This window comes from Lynx canadensis, chromosome C1 (genome assembly GCF_007474595.2).
Source record: "Lynx canadensis isolate LIC74 chromosome C1, mLynCan4.pri.v2, whole genome shotgun sequence".
Lineage (NCBI taxonomy): Eukaryota > Metazoa > Chordata > Mammalia > Carnivora > Felidae > Lynx > Lynx canadensis.
Window position 1 is genome coordinate 24,597,987 of NC_044310.1, and position 25,004 is coordinate 24,622,990.

General features: G+C 43.9%; 1 protein-coding gene across 3 annotated transcripts; it reads right to left on the bottom strand.

The window, feature by feature from the left end:
* On the bottom strand, positions 1-21,302 carry RNF19B (ring finger protein 19B). 3 transcript variants are annotated; one of them, XM_030323644.1, is made up of 9 exons: positions 20,529-21,280; positions 10,535-10,740; positions 9,001-9,145; positions 7,401-7,563; positions 6,839-6,953; positions 5,651-5,791; positions 4,245-4,452; positions 1,643-1,774; positions 1-834 (listed from the first exon to the last, which is right to left on the bottom strand). In XM_030323644.1, the coding sequence occupies exons 1-9, from the start codon at positions 21,158-21,160 to the stop codon at positions 372-374; spliced, it is 2,205 nt and encodes a 734-aa protein (XP_030179504.1). In that variant the 5' UTR covers positions 21,161-21,280; the 3' UTR covers positions 1-371. The 3 variants fall into 3 exon arrangements, with proteins under 3 accessions (XP_030179504.1, XP_030179505.1, XP_030179506.1); XM_030323645.1 differs by having other exon boundaries at positions 9,001-9,142; positions 20,529-21,279; XM_030323646.1 differs by having other exon boundaries at positions 831-884; positions 9,001-9,142; positions 20,529-21,302.
* Between the last annotated feature and the right edge of the window lie 3,702 nt (positions 21,303-25,004).

The window sequence follows — 25,004 nt, forward strand, 5'->3', positions numbered from 1 at the left end:
TTGAATTACGACAGAAATCTTTATTAAAATGTGTTTCTTTCAGTAATATGTTAGCATACGTACAATATACACACATACATCTGTACACTCTTTGACACACCTCACGGATTGCCACTTTCAGTTTAACCAATAAATTAAAACTAAAACAAGGAGGGAAGGGGTTGGGGGGTGGGACGAAGGGCAAAAATTTCCATGTTTTACCTGGTAAGAAATAGCAAATTTCTCAGAATTTCCCTGGGGAAAACCTGTGACCAGAGAATATTTGAAATAAAATACATAAATTCCCGCCCACCCCCCCCCCCCCCACAAAAAAAAATTCCAAAAGATGCAGTTACAAGTGTGCTTCTCAGAACAGGAGCATTCATTCCACTTCATACTCTGCCTTCTGCACCTTCTGGCTTCAAGACAGTCTTCCCCTCGGCTGGGGCAGAGAGGTTCATATGGGCACTTGGGCTCGGTGCACCTTGGGCTCTGGGAGTGGAGGGGCAGGCTGCCGTCTGGGAGCGAGGGGAGCCACACTCATCTGAGGTGATGTCCGGCACATCGTCCGACTGCGTGTCCGAGCTCTCCAGGTCACTGCGGATGCTCTCAGGCTGGGCCAGGCTGATGTCCCAAGGTTTGCCGGGCAGGCAGTCTTTCTGTTCACAGCTTTGGTGTTTGCAGGGGGGGTCCTCTTCGTTGCCGACACTGCCGCCACCGCCACCACCTTCTTCTTCGTTCTCTGCCATCTGGGCGTGAACGTGGAGTGAGTCCTCTGTGCTGCTTCCACTCACCAACTGGTAGTGGCTTGGTTTGGCTTCAATGTCCACTTGGATCTCCATATTGTTGCATTCTCTGTGGAGACAAAATCCACTTTGCTGAGTCACGTACGGGTCATGCTATACCTGTTGGTACAAGCAGTTTGTGGGTTGAGAATTAGAAAGTCCGAAACACAGGTAGTCAGGAGACGAGAGCTCACTTTTGGCAAACGTAAAAATTTAACCTAACTCTCAAGTGAGATGGTGAAGAACTAGATCTCTTTCGATGATTAAAAACACATACGCACCTCTGCCAATTTCTTTATACAACTACAAAAGAGCTTTCAAAATTCAGCTAAGGGTCGGACCCTCACACTATCTTACTCAAAACATGAAAGTGAAAGGAGATTCATAGTGTTTTGCTATTGTGTCACAGTTGGAAGGAACCAGAACCCCTCCAGCAGGGGGTGCTGCAATCACACCATGTCAGTTACACCAGTTCCTCAAAAATAAAGAGAAATAGGCAACGGGAGTCACATCAAGCAATGAGCAACATGAGAGCAGAAACCACAGACCCACAGACATCAGTGAACAGCAACCGAGCTCCTTAAGTTTCATGTGAATAATTATACAATAGCCAAAAAAGACCCAAAAAAGGGGAGGGGGGGGAAGGAAGAAAAGGGAGAAAGAAAGAAATCTCTAAAAATCAAGTGCTAACAAGAAGAATCAATCAAGAGATCTCAGACACTCCTATACCAAGAACCTGCCGGGTGAACTCAAAGGGCACACACGATATATCCCATCCGATAGCACACGCAGCCCTAACAGGAGGCGTTGAGCTTCTGAAGGCCTATACCCAACTACAAACTCCAACCTCTCCTGGGCATCTCTGACTGTTCACATACCTGTCCTGTGGGTTGTAGGAACTGATTATGGAACCGGCCATAGCACGAGTGCTTGCGTTGTCACTAATTGCACCAAGACTGGCTGTGTCTTTAGGGAAAATTTCCTTTTGGACATCGGCTTGAACTTCTAACCTGTGTAAAGAGGGGACGTTCACGTTAATATGAGACCTGGGTATTCTGAGACAGTCTGCTTCCTGGCACACATCTCTTCTATTATTCTCTTGCAAACTGAGTTGATCTGATCTTCTCCAATTGTCAAATAGCTCAGATAGATGCCCACATATTTTCTCTCTTGAATACCTATTGAAATCGTCCCCTCCTTTCTATCCCCATTGCTACTACTTAACTTTAGGTGCTCAACATCTCCTCCTTGGAAAACTGCAGTTGGGTTCTCTCTCCAGCAGCCCTAAGTCCAAGTCCAACACCTTCCAGATCAGTGCCAATGTGGACAAAGACCCGATCACTCTAACAGTCCTCTCTTGGTTCTCTACTGCCAACAGGCATTTAAAGTCTTCCTGATCTGCCTCCAAGCTCTCTCTCCAGTTTCGTCTCTCACCACAGTCCTAAATCATAATCACTCTGAATTATTTCTTTCCTTACACACCTATATACATTGTATACTCCATGACTTTGCACATACCATTCCCTCACTCTGGAAGTTTCCTTTCTTTATGTGACAAACTCATATTCAGTCCTTAACAACAACGGAGGTATCATCTCCCCTCATTCTCCCAGCAAACCAGTCATTTCCTGTTAAGTGCTCCCATAGCACCTACATACTTATTAAATCAATTCGTGCATCTCTCCTCCAATCATCTGTGAGCTCCGAAAAAAGGAGAGACCACATCTCATTTATATTACATCTTGCACATGGGAACTCAAACACTTAGCTATCAAATTACCTCCAGACGATGAGACTGAAGGACACAGAGGATCCGATCTCCCACAGGAGCAGCAAGCTTCCCCGATTGTGTCTCAAAGCTGAGAACCCATAACAATTTCCCTTCTTGGCTGTAACACCAGTTTGCAGTTCACCTTAAGTATTTCCTCTTAATAGGTTTCACAGTCAAACCCACCTGACTCATGCACTTCCTATAAAAGGCTTTCACAGAACTGGAACAGCTAGACTGGTTAAGCAGCAGTTTCAGCAAGTCAGTCTCCAATTATGTCTGTCTGCTTCTTTACAAGGGTGATGGTTTTAAGAAAGCCCAGCAGTGAATTCTCTGGCATGTGGGGGCGGGATCCCCTAACAAGAGACGGCCAGAGTCATGAGATACAGACAGGTCAGCAGCAGCCTTCAGCTGCACATTTGAGCAACCACCATCCTGCTGCCTATGCCTTGCTCTGTAGCTCCGGCCTCAGATGCCCTCAAGCATGTGCCACGGCCCAAGAGAATGAGGCGTCAGATCACAGACTTGGGTTCTAGTTTTGGCTCTTCCACAGATTCGGAGAATTGGAAGAGACTTCTTCACAAACACCATCCATTAGGTGCTTCCCAGATGCCAGCTTGTACAGTGACTGTGCTAGAATCACCTGGGGAGCCTTTTCCAAACATAGATCCCCAGGTTCCACTCCAGGAGATTCAATTTATTCATTTTGGGATAGGGCCCTGAAGTCTATTTTTAAGAGGCTCCCAGGTGACTGACAGGTACTCAGGTGTGGGATCCAATCCATCTGTCATCTGTTGCTTGACTCCTTAGCCAAAAGGCCTAATAGCCAAATGGCCATCTGGTCTTACTTTAAATAGTTCCAGGGATAGGCAGCTCAGTATTTTCAAGGTTATCCAATCCAATCCTTCTTTGGATTTTTATATAGATTTTCCCTATAATCTCTATAATGAAACAAAATTAGTTTCCCTCTAACTTCTGCTAAGTTGCCTTAATCTACCTCTTGGCATGAGTCAGAATCCCTTCTTCCAACTCAAGGTCCTTCAGCTATCTGAAGGCAATAATTTCTCCTACCTCCTCGCCTTGTTTTGCCCTATCCACAGGTCTCCCTTCTCCAGTGCACTCAACTCATTGCTTCTCATGTGACATCTGTTATGCTTCTCTGAATATGTTCTGGTTTATCTCACTGGTAAAATAACTGAGCAGGTCAAAACGTTTTTAGTCATAAAGTTTTACATAGTCTCAACACATGTTCATAGAATTGATTTTCCTTACCTATCAAATAGAAGTAAGAAGGTAATAAGGATCACAACACCAATAAGCCAACAACATACAGCATGAATGCTGTTCAACTGAAAGTCAGTGACAAGCCTAATGGGGAGTGCACTTTAGTGATTGCCACAAAAACGTGTGCTTTCCCTTCCAGAAGCAGGCAGCTTAATGTAGTAGAGGGAAGATTTGAAGTCAGGATTACTCTTTATGTGGAGTCGCTATGGTGCAGTGGGAAGAACACCAAACTTTCTGTAATTCACTTAACATTTCTGAGCCCATTTCCTCATTGTGAAGTTAAAAACACAAAACCCCCCGGCTCCACTGGTGATTACATCAAATGAGATGATATAGGAGATGTGCCCAGCACAGAGAAATGACTCAAAACAGGTATTTTACTTCTTATGATTCCAACTGGTTCTGTCAGGAATTATCTATTTGCTTACCTGCTATATTTTCCCTTGCCACTGGAAAGAATGCCACCACTCAGCGTGCCCCCTGAGAGGGCTGCAAAGCTGGCTGTTTCGCTGTATGGACCCTGCATAACACTAAGTCCATCTGTAGGGCTTCCGCTGGTGCTCAATACACTAGTCAGACCTTCAATGCTGCTCTCCCCAATGCTGGGGTTCTTAAGGGCTCTCCAGGCATCTGCCACTGGGGAAGGAACGAAATATCTCAATTGAAGATAACACAGCATCAAGACAGAGTCTGTTATTTTCCTGTAATGACTCTTCAGAGTGGAGAGCATTCATGTAGAAGAATACTCGTATGTCCACTTAATGAACAGCTACTACATGCAGCCACTACATGTCAAATGCTTGAACATATGTTAATATTTAATCTTCCCAATAACTCGGCAATAACAGGCCCAATTTCAGCTGAGGAAGTGAAATCTTAGAAGTAAATGACTTGGGGCGCCTGGGTGGCGCAGTCGGTTAAGCGTCCGACTTCAGCCAGGTCACGATCTCGCGGTCCGTGAGTTCGAGCCCCGCGTCGGGCTCTGGGCTGATGGCTCAGAGCCTGGAGCCTGTTTCCGATTCTGTGTCTCCCTCTCTCTCTGCCCCTCCCCCGTTCATGCTCTCTCTCTGTCCCAAAAATAAATAAACGTTGAAAAAAAAAATTAAAAAAAAAAAAAAAAGAAGTAAATGACTTGTCCCATTAATGGCTGGTCACACAAAACTACACTTCGGATTCTAAGCCCACTATTATACCACAGATGCCATCTAATCAAACATGAGGATTTCAAAATATGTTCAGGTCACGTGCTGATACTAGTAGGAAGCTTAAAAAACTTGTGGGACTCTCTGTGCCCTAGCTTAGTTAATATGGTAAAGCAAAAACATCAAAGTAGAAGTTGGGGGGGTGGGGAGGCGGGGAAGAAGTCGAAAGACTTGCTCTAGTCCCAGCTCTGCAGAAGCTCTTAAACCCATTTAACAGATGTTGAGACAAAAGCTTAAAGAAGTTCCCATTAAATGCGGATGATAATAGCCCTTGCCTTCCCTATTCAGAGAGCTGCTATAAAAACCAGATGAGATAATAACTGTGTAAAGTCCTCTGAAAATTATAAAGTACTGTGCAGGTATAAGACTTTATTATAATCACTACTATTACCAGCATACTTGGAGTTACTTGGAATCCTACTAGTTTGTACCTGCCACACAGAGCCAAGTACCAGAGGAATTAACCTAATAACTCTGGAACAAAGAAATGAAAAGCTAAAAATACTTTACCCCCTACAAAGCTCATTACCCAAAGTAATCCAATGACAATCTCTCTGTAAAATGTACAGAATTCTACTGATTTTTATCTTCCGTCCCATAAATTTAAAGGGAAATTAAAATTCTCCCTTTACCTGTGATTGGACCATCATCTTCATCAAACTCAATTTTCACCCCCTTTCCATTGGCTGTGCTAACTCCACAGCCACCTCCACGACAGAGAGAAATGGGCACAACCCCATAGACATAAGCCAGCATAATGGGGACACCAATACCTGGGGGAGGAGAAGGAAACAAGTCAGCAGGCCATCAGGTTTCAACCGCCCTAAATTTTCCTTTCCAGCCTGAGCACAGACAAACCACTTTATAAAGGGCCACAGAAAGACAGAAGATGGCTTATCCTAAAGAGGTAGGTGGGACTAAGAGACGATGACCGGACTTGGAATTAGGCCTGGATTAGAATCCTGGCTCCAATTTACTAGCTGTATAACCTCGGACATATCTTCCCAGGGTTGTCAATGACCACAAGAAAAGTATGTACAGTGCCCAGCACAGTGAGTACACGTTGCTTTCATTTTCCCTCTTCTACTCACTGCTGACATGCTAATCCAAGAAACAATCAATAATCAAACATTAAATAAGTGGGGGCTTAGAATCCCCACGCCTGCAGAGTGTTAATTCCAAAATCTTACTGCTGTGAGAGGCAGAATGGCTTAGTTAAGAGCATAGGCTCTGAAGTCAGACTGCCTTGATTCATGTCCCAGCTAAGTGACCTTGGGCAAATTACTGCACCTTTCTATTACAATTGTGCTGCTGTGAGGATCAAATGAATTAATACATGCAAAACACTCAGAACTGCTCCTGGCACATGGAGAGCCGTAATAAATGTTACTTATAATAGTCTTATTCTAGAACAAACCCTGATGCCTCTTAAAATACTATGAGGCATTAAGCAAATCAAAATAAAAGTAATTTTATTTTGTGGGTTCCCTGGCAAGTGGAGAGGAAAGGTGAAAAACTAGGCCTTAAAGTGATATCCTTTAATTCAAACTTTTCTATGTGCCAGATGGAGTTCTAAGCACTAATTTAAGAATGAAAGATCCCAAAGTGTGACAATTTAGTGCAGCTGATAATCACAATGATAGTGCCTAAAAGAGTTAACTCCCAAGGTGGGTTTGGCATAGAATGTAGGAGCCTCCGAGGTGAAGCATCTGGCCAGCTGGCTAAACTGCTATAGTTGGAAAGCGAGAGGTGGGGGGGGAGGGGGTGCTAAAGAAAAGAGAGGGAGGGAAGGAGAAGAGTTGTGGTCTCGGCTAGCTTACCCACACTAACTGCAGCAATGACTGGGGATGCAATGACTGACAAAGTCACTCCTCCTGTGATAGCCAAATTCCTCTTGTGTTTGGAGGTTTTCCTTCCCTCATATCTGCTGTGAATCTAAGAAGAAGAAATAAAATTCAGGTCAGCAGGTTAGGATATCAATCTTTTTGCTAGGGTGAAAAAAGACAAGTGAATATTCTATCTGTATTAAAATATATCCCCCACCCACCAAGAGGCCATCTTACTCCAATTTGAACCTAACTCAGACCAGGGTGACATAAAGTAACACAGAAAAAGTTAATCCAAGAAGAGACAAAATAACTCAGAGGAGTGAGGAAAAGTATTTCACCTTTAAGTCACCGAGACAAACCAGGCCCAGGATGCTAATAAGAACTTCCAGATCTCTCGGGGTTTATGAAAATCCATTTAAGAAATTAAGGTTATTTTTATCCAAGAACCAGCTGGTTTTCAGGAAGCTCTAAAATATAAGCTCCTCCCTATTTCCTTCAAACCTTTACCAGCAAACCTGGGGATGGAACATACATAGAACTCAGCATGTCTTACCTTCCTGCCAACATAAACAGGAATGCCGATGACCATGGCAGGAATGGCAATGCCAGCAATGAGGGATATCCCCACTGGAGCACCAATCAGTGTGCCCAGCTGCCAAAGAATTTTCTTCTTACGGCTCCACGGCTTCTTGCCCCAGAATGTGCAGCCAGAGGGGCTGCAGAGGAAACATGCTGAAGTTAATGGTAATATTACAAATGCAGCTACTGTCACCAGAGGGCTTACTAAGAGCAAGAGCCTTCTTTTTCAACAGGAATGATTAATAGTTACAAGAGGTTACAGGAAATGAATATATCATATGAGGGGGAGCAAAAGACAAGGTCAGATTATTAGAGCTCTGGGCCCTTTACTTTTTGTAAAGGTACGCTTCCAGCCTTGAAACCTCTCTCCTTTCTTTTCTGTTGAACTCTGTCCTCCTTAACCTATCAACACTGATTCCGCTTCCTTGACTGATATACTACTTGGGATCCTGAACAACCTACACACTCAATATCGCATCCAAAAGCACTGTGCCCGGCAGCTAATAAACACTGATTTGCATAGTTTTCTTGGCATCTGTCCTACCCATATCCAATAGATAGTGTAAACTATGTTCCTGGGAAAGGACATAAAAAGACTTTGTCACACCCTTTATGTCAGTTTCATATTCCGAGTTTGGCTACTTTTATACCCAATCCTTATGTGTTCAACCATTTTTGCTCACTCCCTTTGTCCCATCTTCTTGACTAGACAGGATAAGCAATTTTGAAAGTAGGGATCATGTCTTACACACTCATGTCACTGATACTCGGTATAGTGTCAGTACTCAATGCCTGCCATATTGGAAATGAAAATGCTTCATGCACACAATGAATGTTAAGTTGGTAAGTATTAACTCCTTCAGGACAATATTTTAATATTCAACCTGAATCCTTTAGAATCCTTTAGGAAGTCATTACATGCAAGAAACTGTAAAAAGGTAAGTCCGACCTTAATAAACTTATGCAGTTTAGCAAAATTAGACTTGTATATGAAGCAAAAGTAGTGATGTTTATTAACAAACATTTAACGAATGCCAATATAGAAGAATGAGGCAGAAAAAGCTGGGGAAGGCATCATAGACAAAATGGCATTTAAGTGACCTCTGAAAGGTGAATAAAAACTGAACAGGTTGAGATAAAAAGAGGTTGCTGGGAGGGCGATGTGATCAGAAAGCATTCTGAGCAGAGGCAAGAACATAAACAATTATGAAAGAACATGAACAATAAGACAGCACAGAGCAGACACAGGGAACAGCAAGCCCAGGTTACCTGTAATATATAGCATGTATAAAAGCAACATGGAAAAAGCGAGAAAATTAGATGATGACCAAATTGTGGAAAGACTTAAAGCCATGCTAGGGAAACTGAACTCTATCTGGAAGGTAATGAAAACAGTCCCTGGAAGTTGCTGAACTCGAAAAAAAACATGGTCACAGGAGTGCTTCAGAAGAACTTTTTATAGCTTCCTTACTCTGTAATGCGAGGACAGACAACTATGTCTCTTTGACCTCCTTTTTCCCCTCAATCAGTAAAAGAACAAGATTATAAAGCAATGGACACATTTGCCTTCTCACCTGAGGTAATGCAAGTCTGAGATCTCTTTCATACAAAGCCAACAGAATTCACAGCCACACACTGCACAGGTCATATGATTACAGCTCCCATCATTCATCTTGATAATGTAAGCACTGCATCGTGGGCATGGCTTGATGTCATCTGCTAAGAGGGGAAGGAAAATCGGGTAGAAAAATATCCCTAGTTAAACCTAGTTTGATTTATTATTCCTAGGAATATATATAAAAAATGAGGAGGCAGTCAAAAACTCTCAACTAAGAATTCCAAATTGTGCAACCCACTTCACTGGAAGGCTGGCTATGTCTAGACCTCAGGAATTTTCATAAAATGGATCCTGTCTCATATTGAGCTGCCTATCCCCCAAACTGGCATCTTACACAGCACTTAAGCCACACTCTGAGCAAGAATACTTCCCAAGAGAGAAAGAGCGTTCCAAGAAAAATGAAATTTCATCAGCCAATAGGCTGGCAGAATTCAAAGCAGAGTCCTGCAGGAGGAACAGTCTGCAAAAAAACTTTAGCTCAAGAAACTCATTTCTCAGTCTCAGTATCATTGTGATTTGCTGTTAACACAACCCACAGACCCTTCCCATGATACTTTCAAATTCAAAACCTAAATATAAGTGGGTATGCTATGTAGCACACACCTAGTAATTTTCACAGCAAGCTAGGAACTATCCTATTAAAATGACAATTTAGGAGATTATGCTGTGCCAGGAAAAAGTAAATGGTAAAATCTTTCCTACCAGCCTCTCCCAAATGACATCAGTGAAATAAAATACATTTATAAAAGGCAATAAACTCAGTGAAATTTTTAAGTAGGTTTACTCTGACTTGCCAAGGTTCCTCCTTTTAAGGTTAATCATTAATCCATACTAATATTATTTCCTTTCCTTAACTCTGTACCCTACTTCCAAAAGCAGTGGTGCATTTAAAGCTGGTAGGAAAATAATAGAAGTTTAATACTAATTAAGTGTCTTTCTGCTTACAATGAAGGTTTTGAAAAAGTCCTTAGCAGAAGGACCTAATTACTTTCCAATATGAGACATATTACTAAGAAGGTAGAAACTAGAGGGGCTCCTGGGTGGCTCAGTCGGTTGAGCATCCGACTTCAGCTCAGGTCATGATCTTGTGGTTTGTGGTTTCGAGCCCCGCGTCGGGCTCTGTGCTGACAGCTCAGAGCCTGGAGCCTGTTTCGGATTCTGTGTCTCCTTCTCTCTCTGCCCCTCTCCCACTTGTGTTCTGTCTCTCTGTCTCTCAAAAATAAATAACTGTAAAAAAAAAATTTAGAAGGTAGAAACTAGAGAATTCAATTTTGTTGCATTCCAATTTTACCAATTTATAGGTTGGAAAACCTATAGTTATTAGAGAGAGAAGCTACATATCAAATACAACGTTGAAGGTATTACCAAATACGTTCTGCTCTCTGATCCCAGGAAACACTTGGTTATACATTAAGATAATCTCTTCTAGCTTTAGGCTCATGTTATGAAATATCAAATAAAGAGAAAAATGAGAAAATGCCAACTTATACCTGGTCCAGATTCTTGCCCATAACTGAGACCTGAAGTGTGCTTGGTCCGTACTCGCAAAGTCTGTGCCCTCTGCTGACGGGCCATATCGCATGTCTGATTTGGATGCCATATTTGCTTGCAGTGGTAGCAGAACTCCGTTTGGCAGCCTTCCCTCTCACAGGTCAGCTTTGGGCAGCTGGCACAGCCATAGGCAATAACAGCATAACTGGGTAAGGACACAGGAAGAGAGATCAGTAAGGTAAGAAAGATCAGAACAAGACAGACATTATTCATCAGTGTCAGTGGGGTAACACTGACACTCCTTGTCACTACACATGATATAGAGAGAAAAGAGTACACATATCACACATAACATATACACACAAGCATGCCGAACAAACTGTAAAACATATTCTGTGTGAGAAAGTAAATTTCTTCTTGAGATTCTAAAAAAACACAAATCACTTATTTGTGAAAAAATAGGGGAAAATACCATAGGTAGCCTGAATTCTAGCACATATTCAGTCACAGTTCAAGCTGCTTTAAAAGCAGTTTCCCACAGCAAGTTTCATAAATTACAGGGTACAAAACTATATCCTTTTGATGGTTTACTATATTTAGAGAGATTAGAATTTGTTTACATTAAAGGACAGAACATTTGTAAAACAAGCTATAGCAAAAACTAAAGTGTACTTTTTTATTTTTAAGTTCCACAGTGAAGCTGGTCTGACCACACACAGCCTGAGACAAGAGCCACAGATGGATCATGACCAGCTTCTCCTATTGAAAGCTCATTTTATCTTTCAAACTTTTTTTTTTTTTTTACTCAAATCTATACCTTGAAATATCTACTTCCTTGACAGGCTCCAGAGTCCAAGAATATCATTCTTCTACCTTACTAATTAGTACAGAATAAGGTTATTATCTCCCTCTCCTTCCTTCTCTCTTCTGATACACATTCTTAGTAAAGACGGGCAATTCAGAATCTATCTGCACCAACATCAACTGTTTCTTATAATTCATGTTTATTTTCCAAGAATTCTCTCTCACAATCCAAAATATTAATAACTATTAGCACTTTTGACTAGTTCTAAATATGTCAACTAAATGTTCAGATTACCCTAACAAGTGAATGCTTGTTTAAAATAAAAAAAAAAAAATTAAGTAATTTAAAGAAACAAAGAAGGGAAAATAGCAGTTGTGAAAGTTCAAACAATTTTTAAACAGGTCAATGACTGTAGGCTTAGGTGTTGCCATTGGGCTTTGCTGTCCCCTATTCCACTTTCTCTTCCAATTGCCAAAGACCTTAAACAACTTTTATGGAAGGCTAATAAAAGTTTTCTTGGGTTTCTTCTACTGTTTATTTGAATGTACACTAGATGTTCATAACAGCAACTCAAGTTCTCAGGTTTATTATAGATTCTGCAAGTTGATTTGAGAATGACATTGAAGGTATCGATGACATATCATCTATGTTACATAATATAGTCTGTATTAAATCTCTTCTCAGAAACAGCAAAGGGGTCAATGTATGAATGCAAATGATTCATATCCTGTAGGAGTTCTGAGCAAATTTACCCCACCTCGCTGCAAAATAACTACTACAGATAAACAATGTTTCTCCTGAAGAAAGTGACTTCCTTACTATTCTGGGTTATAGGAAAGGTACTGGATGGCCTCTGAAAAGTAGTCAACTTCTGATGATACAAATTACACAGTCAGGAAGCCTTGATCATTTCCTGATCCATTCCTACCTCACATGGTGGGAGTAAATATTTATTAACAGAATCTTTTATTTTTTCTTTAAAGAACATTTGACAAGATTGATAATGTCAATTTTGGGTGTAGAATTTGGTTCTAAGGAAGTAAAATAACCCCAAATACTCACGAACACACAGCAATCTATTACCATGACACAGAATTACTCAAGGCACGAGACTTGGCATTCCTGTTTTTGGGCGCCTGGTCTGGGCTCCTTGTCCCTGACTCATACTGCATGACACTGAGCTAATTTAAATCTCCAAGCCTTAACCTCTACCCCAAAAATGGAGGTATAGGTGCTTGCCACATTTAAGTGGAACTACACATACTCTAAAACTGCATTTGAGATCTTGCCCTGAAAGGTATGGTATAAAAACACAGCACATTTTATCCTACTTCATAGCCTTTGCATAATCCACTCCTTCTGCCTAGAAATGTTCTTTCCTTTCTTCTTCTTGCCCTGGCAAATACTTTATCCATTTAAGAACCGGCTCAAATTTCATCTCCCTATAAAATCCACTTAATCTCTCTAGGCGGCTGGTTGCCTACTTTATGTCTATGTATGATTATTTCATATTACTTATCACATTATGTTCTAATTATTTGTGTATACATATACTTCCCCAACCAGACTAGACTCAAGGAAAAGTATCATCCTTTTTTTTTTAATCTTCAGGGTATAGTATACTGGTTCATGCTTAAAATGCTTGTGTTCAACGAATGATAGAGACCCTCTCCTGCTTAAGTTCTTTACTTTCCCCAGGCCATTCTAACTCTTCTCATGGACCATTACTCTGTCCTAAAGCAATCTTTAAACTTTATCCATGTATCTACTGGTTTATTATATGCCAGGTACTATAACTTAGCCCTAAAACTTTGTCTAAGCCCATTTTAGGAGTAAACTCCTAAATTCTGAATAGGGTAATCTTCTTCCACAGGTAGTTGAAAAAAACTTCATCCTTGAGACCAAATCCACCTTGATGATCTTGTTCTTTCTCTTCCATATCCCACACTGGAGTCTCTCTCCCACCCTGTTCTTAGATTAACCAAGCACTCAGGCTTGCTAATTAGAAGCTAAATGGGGGGGGTGGGGAGGGAGAAGCAGCAGCTAAATAGGTGTTGGAAATTACACGCTGCTAAGAAAACAGACGTGTCCTTCTCCCTCCCCTTAATTTCATACAAATTTACCAATTTTATTCACTTCCTAAGTCTTCAGAAATATGTGTGACAGGCTAGACCACAGTATTACCTAACTTCAGCCCTGGAGAAAAAAAAAATCCCATTATTATTTGATTACGTTCCACATACCCTAGTAGTTAAAGAAATGTGTTCCTGGGGCGCCTGGGTGGCGCAGTCGGTTAAGCGTCCGACTTCAGCTCAGGTCACGATCTCGCGGCCCGTGAGTTCGAGCCCCGCGTCAGGCTCTGGGCTGATGGCTCAGAGCCTGGAGCCTGTTTCCGATTCTGTGTCTCCCTCTCTCTCTGCCCCTCCCCTGTTCATGCTCTGTCTCTCTCTGTCCCAAAAATAAATAAACGTTAAAAAAAAATTAAAAAAAAAAAAAAAAGAATGTGTTCCTATATTATGTCTGCACTTTGTAGCTCCAGGCCATGTAACTTCATTTACAAATGGACCCTGAGCATGTGTAAGGGTAGCAGATATGCACCAAGTTGTCATGAGCTGTACTCTTACTATCTCTCCCTCCTCTATTCCCACCCGCTTGGTTCAAACTCATGTCACCTCTTGGCCAGACAACTCTAAGAGTCTACTATCTAGTCTCCTTATTCTCCACTCCAATCCAAATTCCAATTCCAGAAAGTTATCTATCATGATGTTACTCTTTTACTTAAAATCCTTCAACGAAAAAGAAAAAAAGTCTTTCAAACCTAAACTTTGCATGGCTTAGATAGGGCTATCAACTTGAATCCAGTCTATATTTTCAGACTGATCTCTAGTTACTTTCCAGATCATGCTCTCCATATTGTGCATCCAGAGGCTGACCAAACTAGCCTCCAGACTTAGCATTGCATTTTTATACCTCTATGTATTTGCTCATAACCCTCTGATTTAAGATGCTTTTTTCTCTACTTGCATCTTTATTTGCCTTGTAGGAATTACTACTCATACTCTTCAAGGCCCAGATCAAATATTACCTGCTCTGCGAAGTCTTTTTTTTAATAAAGATTTTTTAATGTTTATATATTTTTGAGAGAGAGAGAGCACAAGCAGGGGAGGGGCAGAGAGAGAGGAAGACAGAGGATCTGAAGCAGGTTTCATGCCATCAACACAGAACCTGATGTGGGGCTCAAACCCATGAACTGTAAGATCATGACCTGAGCCAAAGTCAGATGCTTAACTGAGTCAGCCACCTAGGCACCCCTTTCTTGACACCCTCATACAAAATCTTTCATCTATCCTCTAAGAGGATTTGTATTTTCTTTTTTTTTTTTTTTTTAATTTTTTTCAACGTTTATTTATTTTTGGGACAGAGAGAGACAGAGCATGAACGGGGGAGGGGCAGAGAGAGAGGGAGACACAGAATCGGAAACAGGCTCCAGGCTCCGAGCCATCAGCCCAGAGCCTGACGCGGGGCTCGAACTCACGGACCGCGAGATCGTGACCTGGCTGAAGTCGGACGCTTAACCGACTGCGCCACCCAGGCGCCCTGAGGATTTGTATTTTCTTTAGGATGTGTTACACTGCATTTTCTTTCTTTCTTCTTCCTTTCTTCCTTTTCCTTTTTTTTCTCTTTCTATCTCTCTACCTACCTATCTACTTACCTATCATCTCTTCTAACAGGCCAAACTCCCTATCAAGAGGACCATGTCTAAGTCCTTTTTGTAATACCCAATATTTACCTAAGGTTCAACACTTTATAATTCTCAAAAGTGTCTACTTAATGATCATCTGTCCTCTTCTTACCCTCCCCCTCATTATCTGCTTCTCTTCCAAAAACTGTGCTATTCATTATCTTTATCTATCTTCAACTATCTAAATTCAATATCCCATTCTTCTGAGATCTAACTGAAAAATTTTGTTCACAGTGTTGTGGAAAAAGTTGGAATACAGATATCCTAGTCTAGCTAGAGGAGCTCTTAATCTATTCAGAGTACAAGATTCATTGTTAAATAAGGACACTAACAGAAGACAGAATAGCTGTTAAAGGAGTTGGAAAACTGCAAATAGGGAAAGTTTCAGTTAAAGATGCCATCGAAAAAACAAAAACATGTTTCCTGTTGGTCTAAGTTTGGGGAAATTACACCAGATTGAAAATTACACTGTTTATTAGCATTAGCAAAATTTACAGTGTATATTAGCATGTTTAAAGGGTCCAGAAAGCTCAGAATTTTTTTTTTTTTTTTTTGCTCAAGCCGGTATTTCCCAAGCTTATTTGGTCACAAAACGTTTTCCTTTCCAGTAATACGTATAATATACATTGGAAAATACTGTTGTAGGTGAAAAACGGAAAATAACATGAAAAGATGGTAGAAGACTATCATGGGGCTTGCATTATAAGGGTAGATCATATAAATAATCACTTCTTAAAGACATAAGAAGTCATCTTATATGTCAGGTATGAACAGGTTTTTTTTTTTTTTTTTAAGTTTATTTATTTTGAGAGAGACAGAGATAGTGTGACTGGGAGAGGGGCAGAGAGAAAGGGAGATGGAGAATCCCAAGCAGGCTCTGTGCTGCCAGCACAGAGCCCAATTTGGGGCTCAAACCCATGAAACCTTGAGATCATGACCTGAGTCGAAACCGAGAGTCAGACACTTAACCGACTGAGCCACCCAGGCGCCCCAGGTATGAACAGTTCTAAGCAGGGGAGTGATATAAGATGTTCCACTTTAGAGCGAGTACTTTGGCAAATATGGGAAAGATATATGGAGCTGGAGGATGATGCAGATGGACAAGCGAGGGATGGGGGGCTTAAGAGGCTTAAGAGACTTAAGAGTTGTGAAATAGAAGGTATAGACATCAATTAAGAGAAAACGACCAGATCAACTTTATCTCAATTTTTTACATGTCATACCAGAAAGAAAGACACACACACACACACACACACACACACACACACACACACACACCAAAAGAGAGAGATAAAAGATGTCCAGGAAGGTTGCAGAGAGGAAAAGAAAATCCTCCCTCATTGACTGAGAATTTTGTCTTGCTCATACGTGTGCTAGAGATGAACAGAAGGTTCCTATTTACAGGATGGTCCAGTCCAGTTCTCCAGGAAGACCAACAGCTGATACTACCTGTTGGGGTCACGTAGGAGGGGGCACTGAGAGAGAACCAGCAATGAGAGGCTGGAGTGGTGGAGTGGTGGACCTGCACAAAGAATTTAGGTCAAGACAGCCTTGGGGCGCCTGGGTGGCGCAGTCGGTTAAGCGTCCGACTTCAGCCAGGTCACGATCTCACAGTCCGTGAGTTCGAGCCCCGAGTCAGGCTCTGGGCTGATGGCTCAGAGCCTGGAGCCTGTTTCCGATTCTGTGTCTCCCTCTCTCTCTGCCCCTCCCCCGTTCATGCTCTGTCTCTCTCTGTCCCAAAAATAAATAAAACGTTGAAAAAAAAAATTTAAAAAAAAAAAAAAAAAAAAAAAAAAAACAGCCTTATCTCCTATTCATTCGTACAGAAGGTCTGCTGTTGTACACCAGGAATTTTCTTTGCCTCCTCTGCTCACCCCTCAGTCTTCCGGAGATTCTGAAAGGGTTTGAAGACTGGCAACACAGTACTTGATAGGAAAACATTATATATTTACATGAGGTGGGGGTTTCTGAAAAGACCTCATGCTTAAGCAGAGACTCTAAGCAGTTATAATCAACTGCACCACTTATTAGCACTGAGACATTGAAGCCCACACTTAAACTTCTCTGGGCTGGTTTCTCCTCTATAAAATAAATTTACCATAAAGAACTATAAAAAGATCAGTTATTTGTATTTTCAGTTACTTTTACCTATTAGAAAGTATGTTTTAAATGTACTTGGTAATGCTGTACTTAATAATATTAAATAATAATGTAAATGTTTCCCCACTGAAACTGGTCCTCTTATTTATGATTAAAATAAAATCATATTCAAGTATGGGAAAAGAAAAATTCATGACTCTTTGCTCTGCTCTACAAATACCTTGTAAACAAATAATTTTTAAGGTTTATTTATTTAAGTAATCTCCACAACCCACAAGGGGCTCGAACTCATGACCCCAAGAGTCAAACGCTCTTCAGACTGAAGTCAGCCAGGCGCCCCGTAAACAAATAATCTTTTAATATACAGTGTTCTCATTATCATAATCACAGTGAACCTAACGATCAGAACTCTGTAAGATCAATTACATGCCTCCTTCAAATACACACACATATACACACACAGAGCAAAGGGAGGACTTGATAAATCTGGCTGCAAGAAGTTGATTTATGAATAAAGGTGGTCAGGTTCAAGAAGAGAACAGGGGATTATGCTTCTCTAACTGCTCATCCAGAATTTTAACATAGAAGAATAGAACCATTTGATTGAAACAAAACAAAATAAGCTACTTTTCTCCTGGCATTAAAAAGAGGTGGTGGGGCACCTGGGTGGCTCAGTCAGTTAAGTGGCTGCCTAACTCTTGATTTCGGCTCAGGTCATGATCTCACCGTTTGTGAGTTCAAGCCCTGCATTGGGCTCTGTGCTCACTGCACAGAGCCTGCTTTGGATCCTCTGTCTCCCTCCTTCTGCCCCTTTCCCGCTGATGCTCTCTCTCTCTCAAAAATAAACGTTAAAAAAAATTATTTTTAATAAATTAAAATAAAAAGAGGTGGCAAAATTATTGGCCACATCCCCAGGGAACTCAGACACTTGTTTGGGAAGTGACAGAATTTTAAAGTTACTCTCTATTTATCTAACACCTCCAACTGCACACCTCAAAACACTTTGTAAACATTAATTAATAAGCCTCTCAAGTCAGGAAAGGATTAGGCCTATTTCAGATAAGAAAAAACAGATAAGTGGCTCTTCACAAAAAGAATCAGAAAAGAAACTAGATTCTAGCATCCTTGGCTCTTTCCATGTTGTCCTTAGGCTACAACATTTGACAAAATGATCCAAACAGTAGCATCCCCAATAATGCCAACAATCTCATGCTTTTAAAAAGAGGAAAGAATATTGGCCTTGGTTGGAGTTAAGTGTTTCAAGCTTGGTTCCACCACCCACTAGTTATATGACCCTCAACAAGTCACTCAATTTATTTAAATTTCATTTTTCTCATCTGTAAAACTAGATCAAATCTATCTTACAATGTTGTAAGAATCAAATTCAATTATGTATGCCTGGCACATGTATACTCAGCTGCCAGCTTGCTTGCTTTCTCCAAACTCTACCTTCTTTAAACCCACACATAACACACTTAAAAATATAGTTATATAATTTTTATAATTCTCTTAACTAATTAAAAAAACTCTGGATGATACTAATCCAATACTTGGCTGAAATAAGAAATGGTCTTAATTCCTTAACAGCTTTCAGTAAAGGCTTACAGTTTACCATCAAGATGGTAAGTGAATTCCTGTCCATTTTTATTGATGTGAGCAAAGATAGTGACTGATTTCATAGAAAAACAAAAAGGGAGTTTTTCCAGAAAGATAATCAGTGATGCCACATTTCTCAGTTAAAATTCAGGGAAAGACATTTCAAAAAAGTAGTTTAATATACTATTCCAAAATTAACCATGCAATGTTCTCCTAATGTTCTTTTAGTTCAGAAAATAGATCAACAGTATGTATGATGCCTGCATATCATATGTATATTAACCTCTAAAGGCCATTAAGATCACCAGACCACCAGAAATAAGAGCCTACAAGGTTCCCTCCGACACTTATTAATTGAAAGCGAAAGTGATCTACCATAGACAAACACCATACCTCTGACTACAACCCTTCAAAGTAATTTAGAAACTCCATCTCAGTGAGGTTAAATAACACACCCATCTCTAAACAAGTCTGGCAAAATAGAAAGAAGTTAACTCTTCTAGACACTCTTAAGACAGCTTCTTTTGAAGGAGACAAATAGCATCGGGGAAATCTTAAAACAGCCTTGATATACAGGCTACAATTAAAAGCCCTTCTTAACTCCTTTGAGCAAAGGACCATGCCGCTTTTTACTGGCATTACATTCTCACACTGCAAGGAAGTCCCTAGCATCTTTTGCCCCCAAAGCATAATACACAAGAATAAAATGATCTGCCCAAGGTCACAGAATTGGTAAATGGCACTGTCTGACTCCCAACCACTTAGATAAGCTCTTCTTTGCTGCATGCAACCATTCATGGTTTGTACTGACAGTAACACACAGATTTTTTTTCAAGGGGGGGGGGAGGGTGGTCTCCACTGACTTTAGATAGCAAAACCTGCTGGAATTCTGTCCCTGTAAAGACTGCATATTTTCTCACTGACCTTAAAAATTCAGGATATACGGTGCATGAAAAAGACTGTCATCAAGAACTCACGATCAGAGGGGCCGGGTAACACATTTTCTCCTACCGTATCAGCCTCTGGGCATCCTTCTTCTCAGTGCCCCGTTGCTTCTCTGGACAAAGAAAGGGCCCGTCCACCCCTCACTCTGCCCGAGGCAGCAGTGTAAAACCACAGCGGGCCTCCCAACAGCTTAGCACAGAAGGCACACGATGCCCCGGGTGCCCCAGAGCTGCCAGTGAGCTGTCCTTTCCCCCTTAGTGCCATTTCCATCACCTCCATTCCAACTTTCAGCCGCGGTGGTCAGAACACACCTTCTCCTGCAATGCTGCTAAGTCTGCCCATGGCCAAAGGGACACACCCCTCCGACTGCTGCGAGCCCCTCAGAATGATATTCTCATTCCATCCTTTGCCAGTCATTCCCTCCCAGCCCTCATTAAGACATGCCCCCTACACCTCTGGACAGAGGGGCGTTCACCCGACCTAAAAGCCTCTCCAGGCCTCCTGACTTGATGGACAGCTCCCTTGCCCTCGAGGACCGCTCAGCCCCCACCTCAAGCCCTCGGGTAGGGCGGGTGGTGGGTGCCTTCCCCCACCGGTCTGGGCTTGCCGATGGGGGCCGGTTACCAACCCGCCGCACTTGCCGCCTTCTCCTTCCTCCCGCTGTTCATCCCTCTCCGCTCCCTCGGTGCTGGGCCACACACGCGCACCCTGGGCGCCGCCGACCGCCTCTCCGGGCCGGCCACACGCGGGCCCGGGTCCCCCTCCGCCGCAGCCCCTGCCCAGGCGGCCACGCCCCCGCGCTCACCCGCAGTCCGGGGCCGGGCACCAGCGGCAGTCGGGGTCCGAGGCCAGGTAGCGGCGCAGCATGAACTCCTCGTACTTGTGCATGAGCGGCGGGTCGGCGAGCAGCAGGCGGATGTCGTGCGGGTTGAGTCGCTCGCTGCACTCGGGGCAGCTGATGGGCACCCGGCTCTCGCTGATCTCCAGGCGCAGGTAGTGGCGGAGGCAGTCCCGGCACGAGCGGTGCGGGCAGCTGAGGAGACGAGGGGCCCGCTCGGGCGGCAGCCGCACCAGGCAGAGCGGGCACTCCACCTCCTCCGGGCCGGGGCCGCCGCCCTCCGCCGCCTCCTCATCGTCGAACCCGGGCCCGGCCGCCGCCGCGGCCTCCGCCTCCGCCTCGGCGGCCGGCTCGGCGGGCAGCGCCTCGGGCGGCGGGGCCTGGGCCGCGGCCGGGACCGGGGCGGGCGGCGGCGGCGCGGCCGGGGGCGGCGGCTCGGCCTGCGGCTTGGCCCGGGCGCGGCGGCCGCGGGCCGAGGCGGAGAAGACACTGTGGAAGGTGAGGCGCCGGCGCCGGCCGCCGCTGCGGCACTTGGGGTCGGGCGCGGCCGCGTGTAGAGATGTAGAGCGCGGCGACTCGGAGTCCTTCTCGGAGCCCATGGCCCCCAGAGGCCCAGGAGCGAGGGGCGCCCAGCGCCACCACTGCTCCCGCCTCAGCGCCCCCTCAACCGGCGCGGCGACCGCCGCCGCCTTGGCCGCCCTCCCCGAGCTAGAAGCCGAGCGGCCGCGTCGAAGTGATTATAAAGCCTCCGCCCCGCGCGCCGCTGCCCACTGCGCAGGCGCTTCGCTGAGACACCTCACAACCCGCACCGCCCCCCCCCGGAGAGGGGGGGGCGCTGGGCGGGGCCGAGTGGGGTGGGGCCCGGCGCGCTGGGGCGGAGCTCCGCTTCCTCCCGGTCATGGGGTTCGGGGCAGCCATCTTGAGGAGCCACACATCCAACTGCTTTTCCCGGCCCCGTTCCTCAGTTCTGTACCCCCTACCGCCTTCATCCTCGAGATGGGAGTTTTCGGTTTGCCTTTCCTCGCGGATAGGCTGATTGCCACTTCCAGCAAAAGATACTTAGGTTACTTCACCTGTAAAACCCGGACAGGGGTGGATCAGGTGGTGATTCCCAACTGGTCCACCGCGCAACAATTCTTCTGTCGTTTAAGTTAACAGCATTCATTAATAAAGAATATAGTCATTCATTAAGCATCTACAAAGTGGAAGCATTACTAGATAAGACAGACAGGGTGTCCTGTCCGCCAGGGATTTGCAGAATAAAGTTCGAATTCCTTAATCTAGCATTCGGTGCTCTCTGTGAGCTAATAAACTGTATTCTTAGGCCCACCTCCCATCCTATCCTCCTGGTAGCTTGGTTACTTACAATTGCGGAAGGAGGCCCAGCGTTTCTTTCCCCCTGGAGGTGTCTGTCCTCTGCTGTACGCAGGCTTCCTGGTGGGATGTGAGCATGCAACTACGACAGCGACAGGAACGATCAGTTAGGATGAGGTTCAGTTGCAAATGACAAAAGAAAAAAAAATAATAACTTACGATAGAAATTGATTTCTTTCTTCACAAAAAAGTCCAAAGGTAGGCAGTTTTGAGCTGCTCTGCTACACTCAGCGCTTGGTTTCCAATCTTAAGTTTACCTCATTGTGCTCCACCTTTGGAAGCATGCAGGAGAGAGGGGGAAAAGTGCACCCTTTTCTTTTTAAGAGACTGCGCTGGAAGGCCCACGCATTTTTGCTGACATCTCATTGGCCAAAATAATGAGCTACGATGAGAAATGTCGCCTTTTAACTAGGCGCGATGTGCCCGGCTAAAAATAGAGGCTCTGTGATTGATAGAGAATGGTAGAATGAATACTGGAAGGTACCAGCTGTCTTTCTCATGGGTGGCATTTACAACCTCGAGAAAGGTCCCCAGGAATAAGCCCTAAGAAACTTCAAAGTTTTGAGGTAAAACAGTGGAAGAGGAGCCAGCAAAGGAAACTGAGAAGCAGGGACTGTGAGAGGAGAAAAACCAGACAGGTGTGATGTCACAGACACCAAGATGAAATGTTGCGATTGTCAATTGTGACAACTGCTGCTGAGAAGTCAGGAAAGAAGAGAGAAGTGACCAATACCGTAAGGAGGGGGCATGTTTCTCCTCAAGTAAGGAGGTTTGCTACTGGATGGCTAAAACAACAACTAATTTCTATATATTCGTCAGAATAGGCTAGGCTCTGCTATGGTAACAAAGAACCCGAATGGCTCAACGGCTTAACCCAACAAAGGTTTATTTTTGTCACTCATGCAAAGCCTGATATGGCTCAAGGTGCTCTCCGGCATACCGATCCTCTACTCCACTGGGTAACTCAGAGATCCAGGTCACTTCTACAACCTCAATACAAGGCTTTCAGGATTGCCTCAATAAGGGAAAGGTTGCTACATAGAAGGTAATGTACTGGCAATGAAAGACTTCAGCCTGGAAATGACCCTTATTACTTCCATTCAGACTATTAACCAGACCTTGTCACACAAGCCGAATCTAACGGCAAGGGAGGCTGGGAATTGTAGGGGGGAAGCCATGGACTATTTAGTAAGCCATATTATCAAAGCTACAGCTCCCTAGAGTTGTTTTTTACTCTGTCCTCAGTGCCAAATGTCCTGATCAGTGGCAGGGTCCCTTCAAGGAGGTGTGTGCCTGTGGTGGGGATGAAGGGTAGAGAAGAGGCTGCCTTGTTCCTTGGGTCAGATTGTGTCTGAAGGAGACAGGGACTCCTGATTCCAGGCAGACCCAGACGGCTTTTAGTTGTTTCTCCCCACACAGCTGTCAGAACCCAAGCTTGCTGAAAAGCTCAACACTGAATGTTTGCTTGTCTTGGCACTGGCGTCCAAACAAACTCTGCCTCAGCTCAAAGCTGCCACCATCAGTGCTTTGGCAGAAAGCTGACCTCTCATAAATGCCATTGAACTTTGCAATGGCCCCATTCCTTTCCTACTGGGTTTTCTTCCCTCCTGGATCCATCACCCTTGAATCGAGGGACTAAAGCAATTCCTCCTACTTTTTTTTTTTTTTCCTGTGTCTCCACTTGGTGGAGACTGAGTAGTGACTCAGGGGGATGGCACGAGAGAAGGAAGGATTCTTACTCATTTTTCACTCATTCAGTAAACATTTGTGATTCCTTGTGCTAGGCTGTTTGTCAGGCACTAGGATCATGGAGATGAAAAACAGAGCCTAATGAGGGTTGCAGACAGGAAAGCAGGTCATTGGGATACTAGGTGACAAAGACATGGATAGGCCAGAGGAGGGCAATGGCAAGCCTTGCTCGGGGTAGTCAGGGATGGCTTTCCGAGCAAGAGCCCTTTGAGCTGGGTCTCAAATGAGGAGTAGAGTAGGGAGTCGACACTTGTCAGTAGGGGAAAGGGCAGAGGGAGTCTGGAGGAAAGGCATAGGAGTACAAACACAGGATCAGTCTGACAAGTGTGGACAGCAGCGTGTGACAAGAGTGGAGAATGTCCGAAAGGATGCGAGAGAGAAGAGAGAATGGAAAGCCTCTGTGTTATGACTCCATTGGATGCAAGGAAGAGAAACCCAACATGAACTAGCTGATACTAAAAGAGGAGGTTGACTCAGGCAATCCTTTGAGACAAGTACTACAGCAAAGGGGCCCAAGGACCCACTGCAACCAGGGAACCACCTGCACTCCTCCATCATTCATCTTTGCTTCTCTGCCTGGAAGCTCCTCCCCCTCCTCTTCCTCTTCCTCCTCCTTTTAACTGTGGTAAAGTATACATTACATAAAATCTACCATTTTTACCAATTTTTTTTAGTGTTTATTTTTGAGAGAGAGAGCGAGCGAGCATGGTGGAGGGGGAGAGAGAGAGAGGGAGACAGAGGATCTGAAGGGGGCTTCAAGATGACAGCAGAGAGCCCGATGCGGGGCTCGGACTCTCAAACCGTGAGATCATGACCTGAGCCAAAGTCGGACACTTAATGGACTAAGCCACCGAGCTGCCCTGCATTTTTACCAGTTTTATGTGTGCAGTTAGTGACATTAAGTATGTTCACGTTGTTTGTGCAACTTTTGTTACCATGCATCTCCAGAACTTTTTTATCTCTCAAACTGAAACCCTGTACCTATTAAACAGTAACCCTCTCATCTCCCTACTGTGGCTTTTCAGACCACTTTCCTCTCTAGGCTGGAACTGTGCCCAACAGCAATCCCCAGCTCATGCCTTCTAGCTCCCTCACCAGAGAGATGAGAAATTCTCTTCCCTTTGTTCCAAATCCCCAAAATCCCGCAGGAGGATTCTGACTGACCAGGCTCGGTCACATGCTCACTCACACCCTTGATCACAGGGAATGGGATGCCATGATTGATAGTTCCCACCTGGACCATATGTTAGGCCAGGGGAAGAGCAATTCTTGTTTTCCGAAGAAGGGAGGGGCCAAAAGTGACCAGGTGAAATATGAAAC

What these genes read in the sequence shown, in the direction of transcription:
- RNF19B (XM_030323644.1), bottom strand. Translation starts at nt 21,160, where the DNA reads ATGGGCTCCGAGAAGGACTCCGAGTCGCCGCGCTCTACATCTCTACAC. An exon ending in TGCCCGGCCCCGGACTGCGG is followed by an intron (nt 10,741 to 20,528) that starts GTGAGCGCGGGG and finishes GTCCTTACCCAG; the next exon opens with TTATGCTGTTATTGCCTATG. An exon ending in CATTGCTGCAGTTAGTGTGG is followed by an intron (nt 5,792 to 6,838) that starts GTAAGCTAGCCG and finishes CTCCTCCCCCAG; the next exon opens with GTATTGGTGTCCCCATTATG.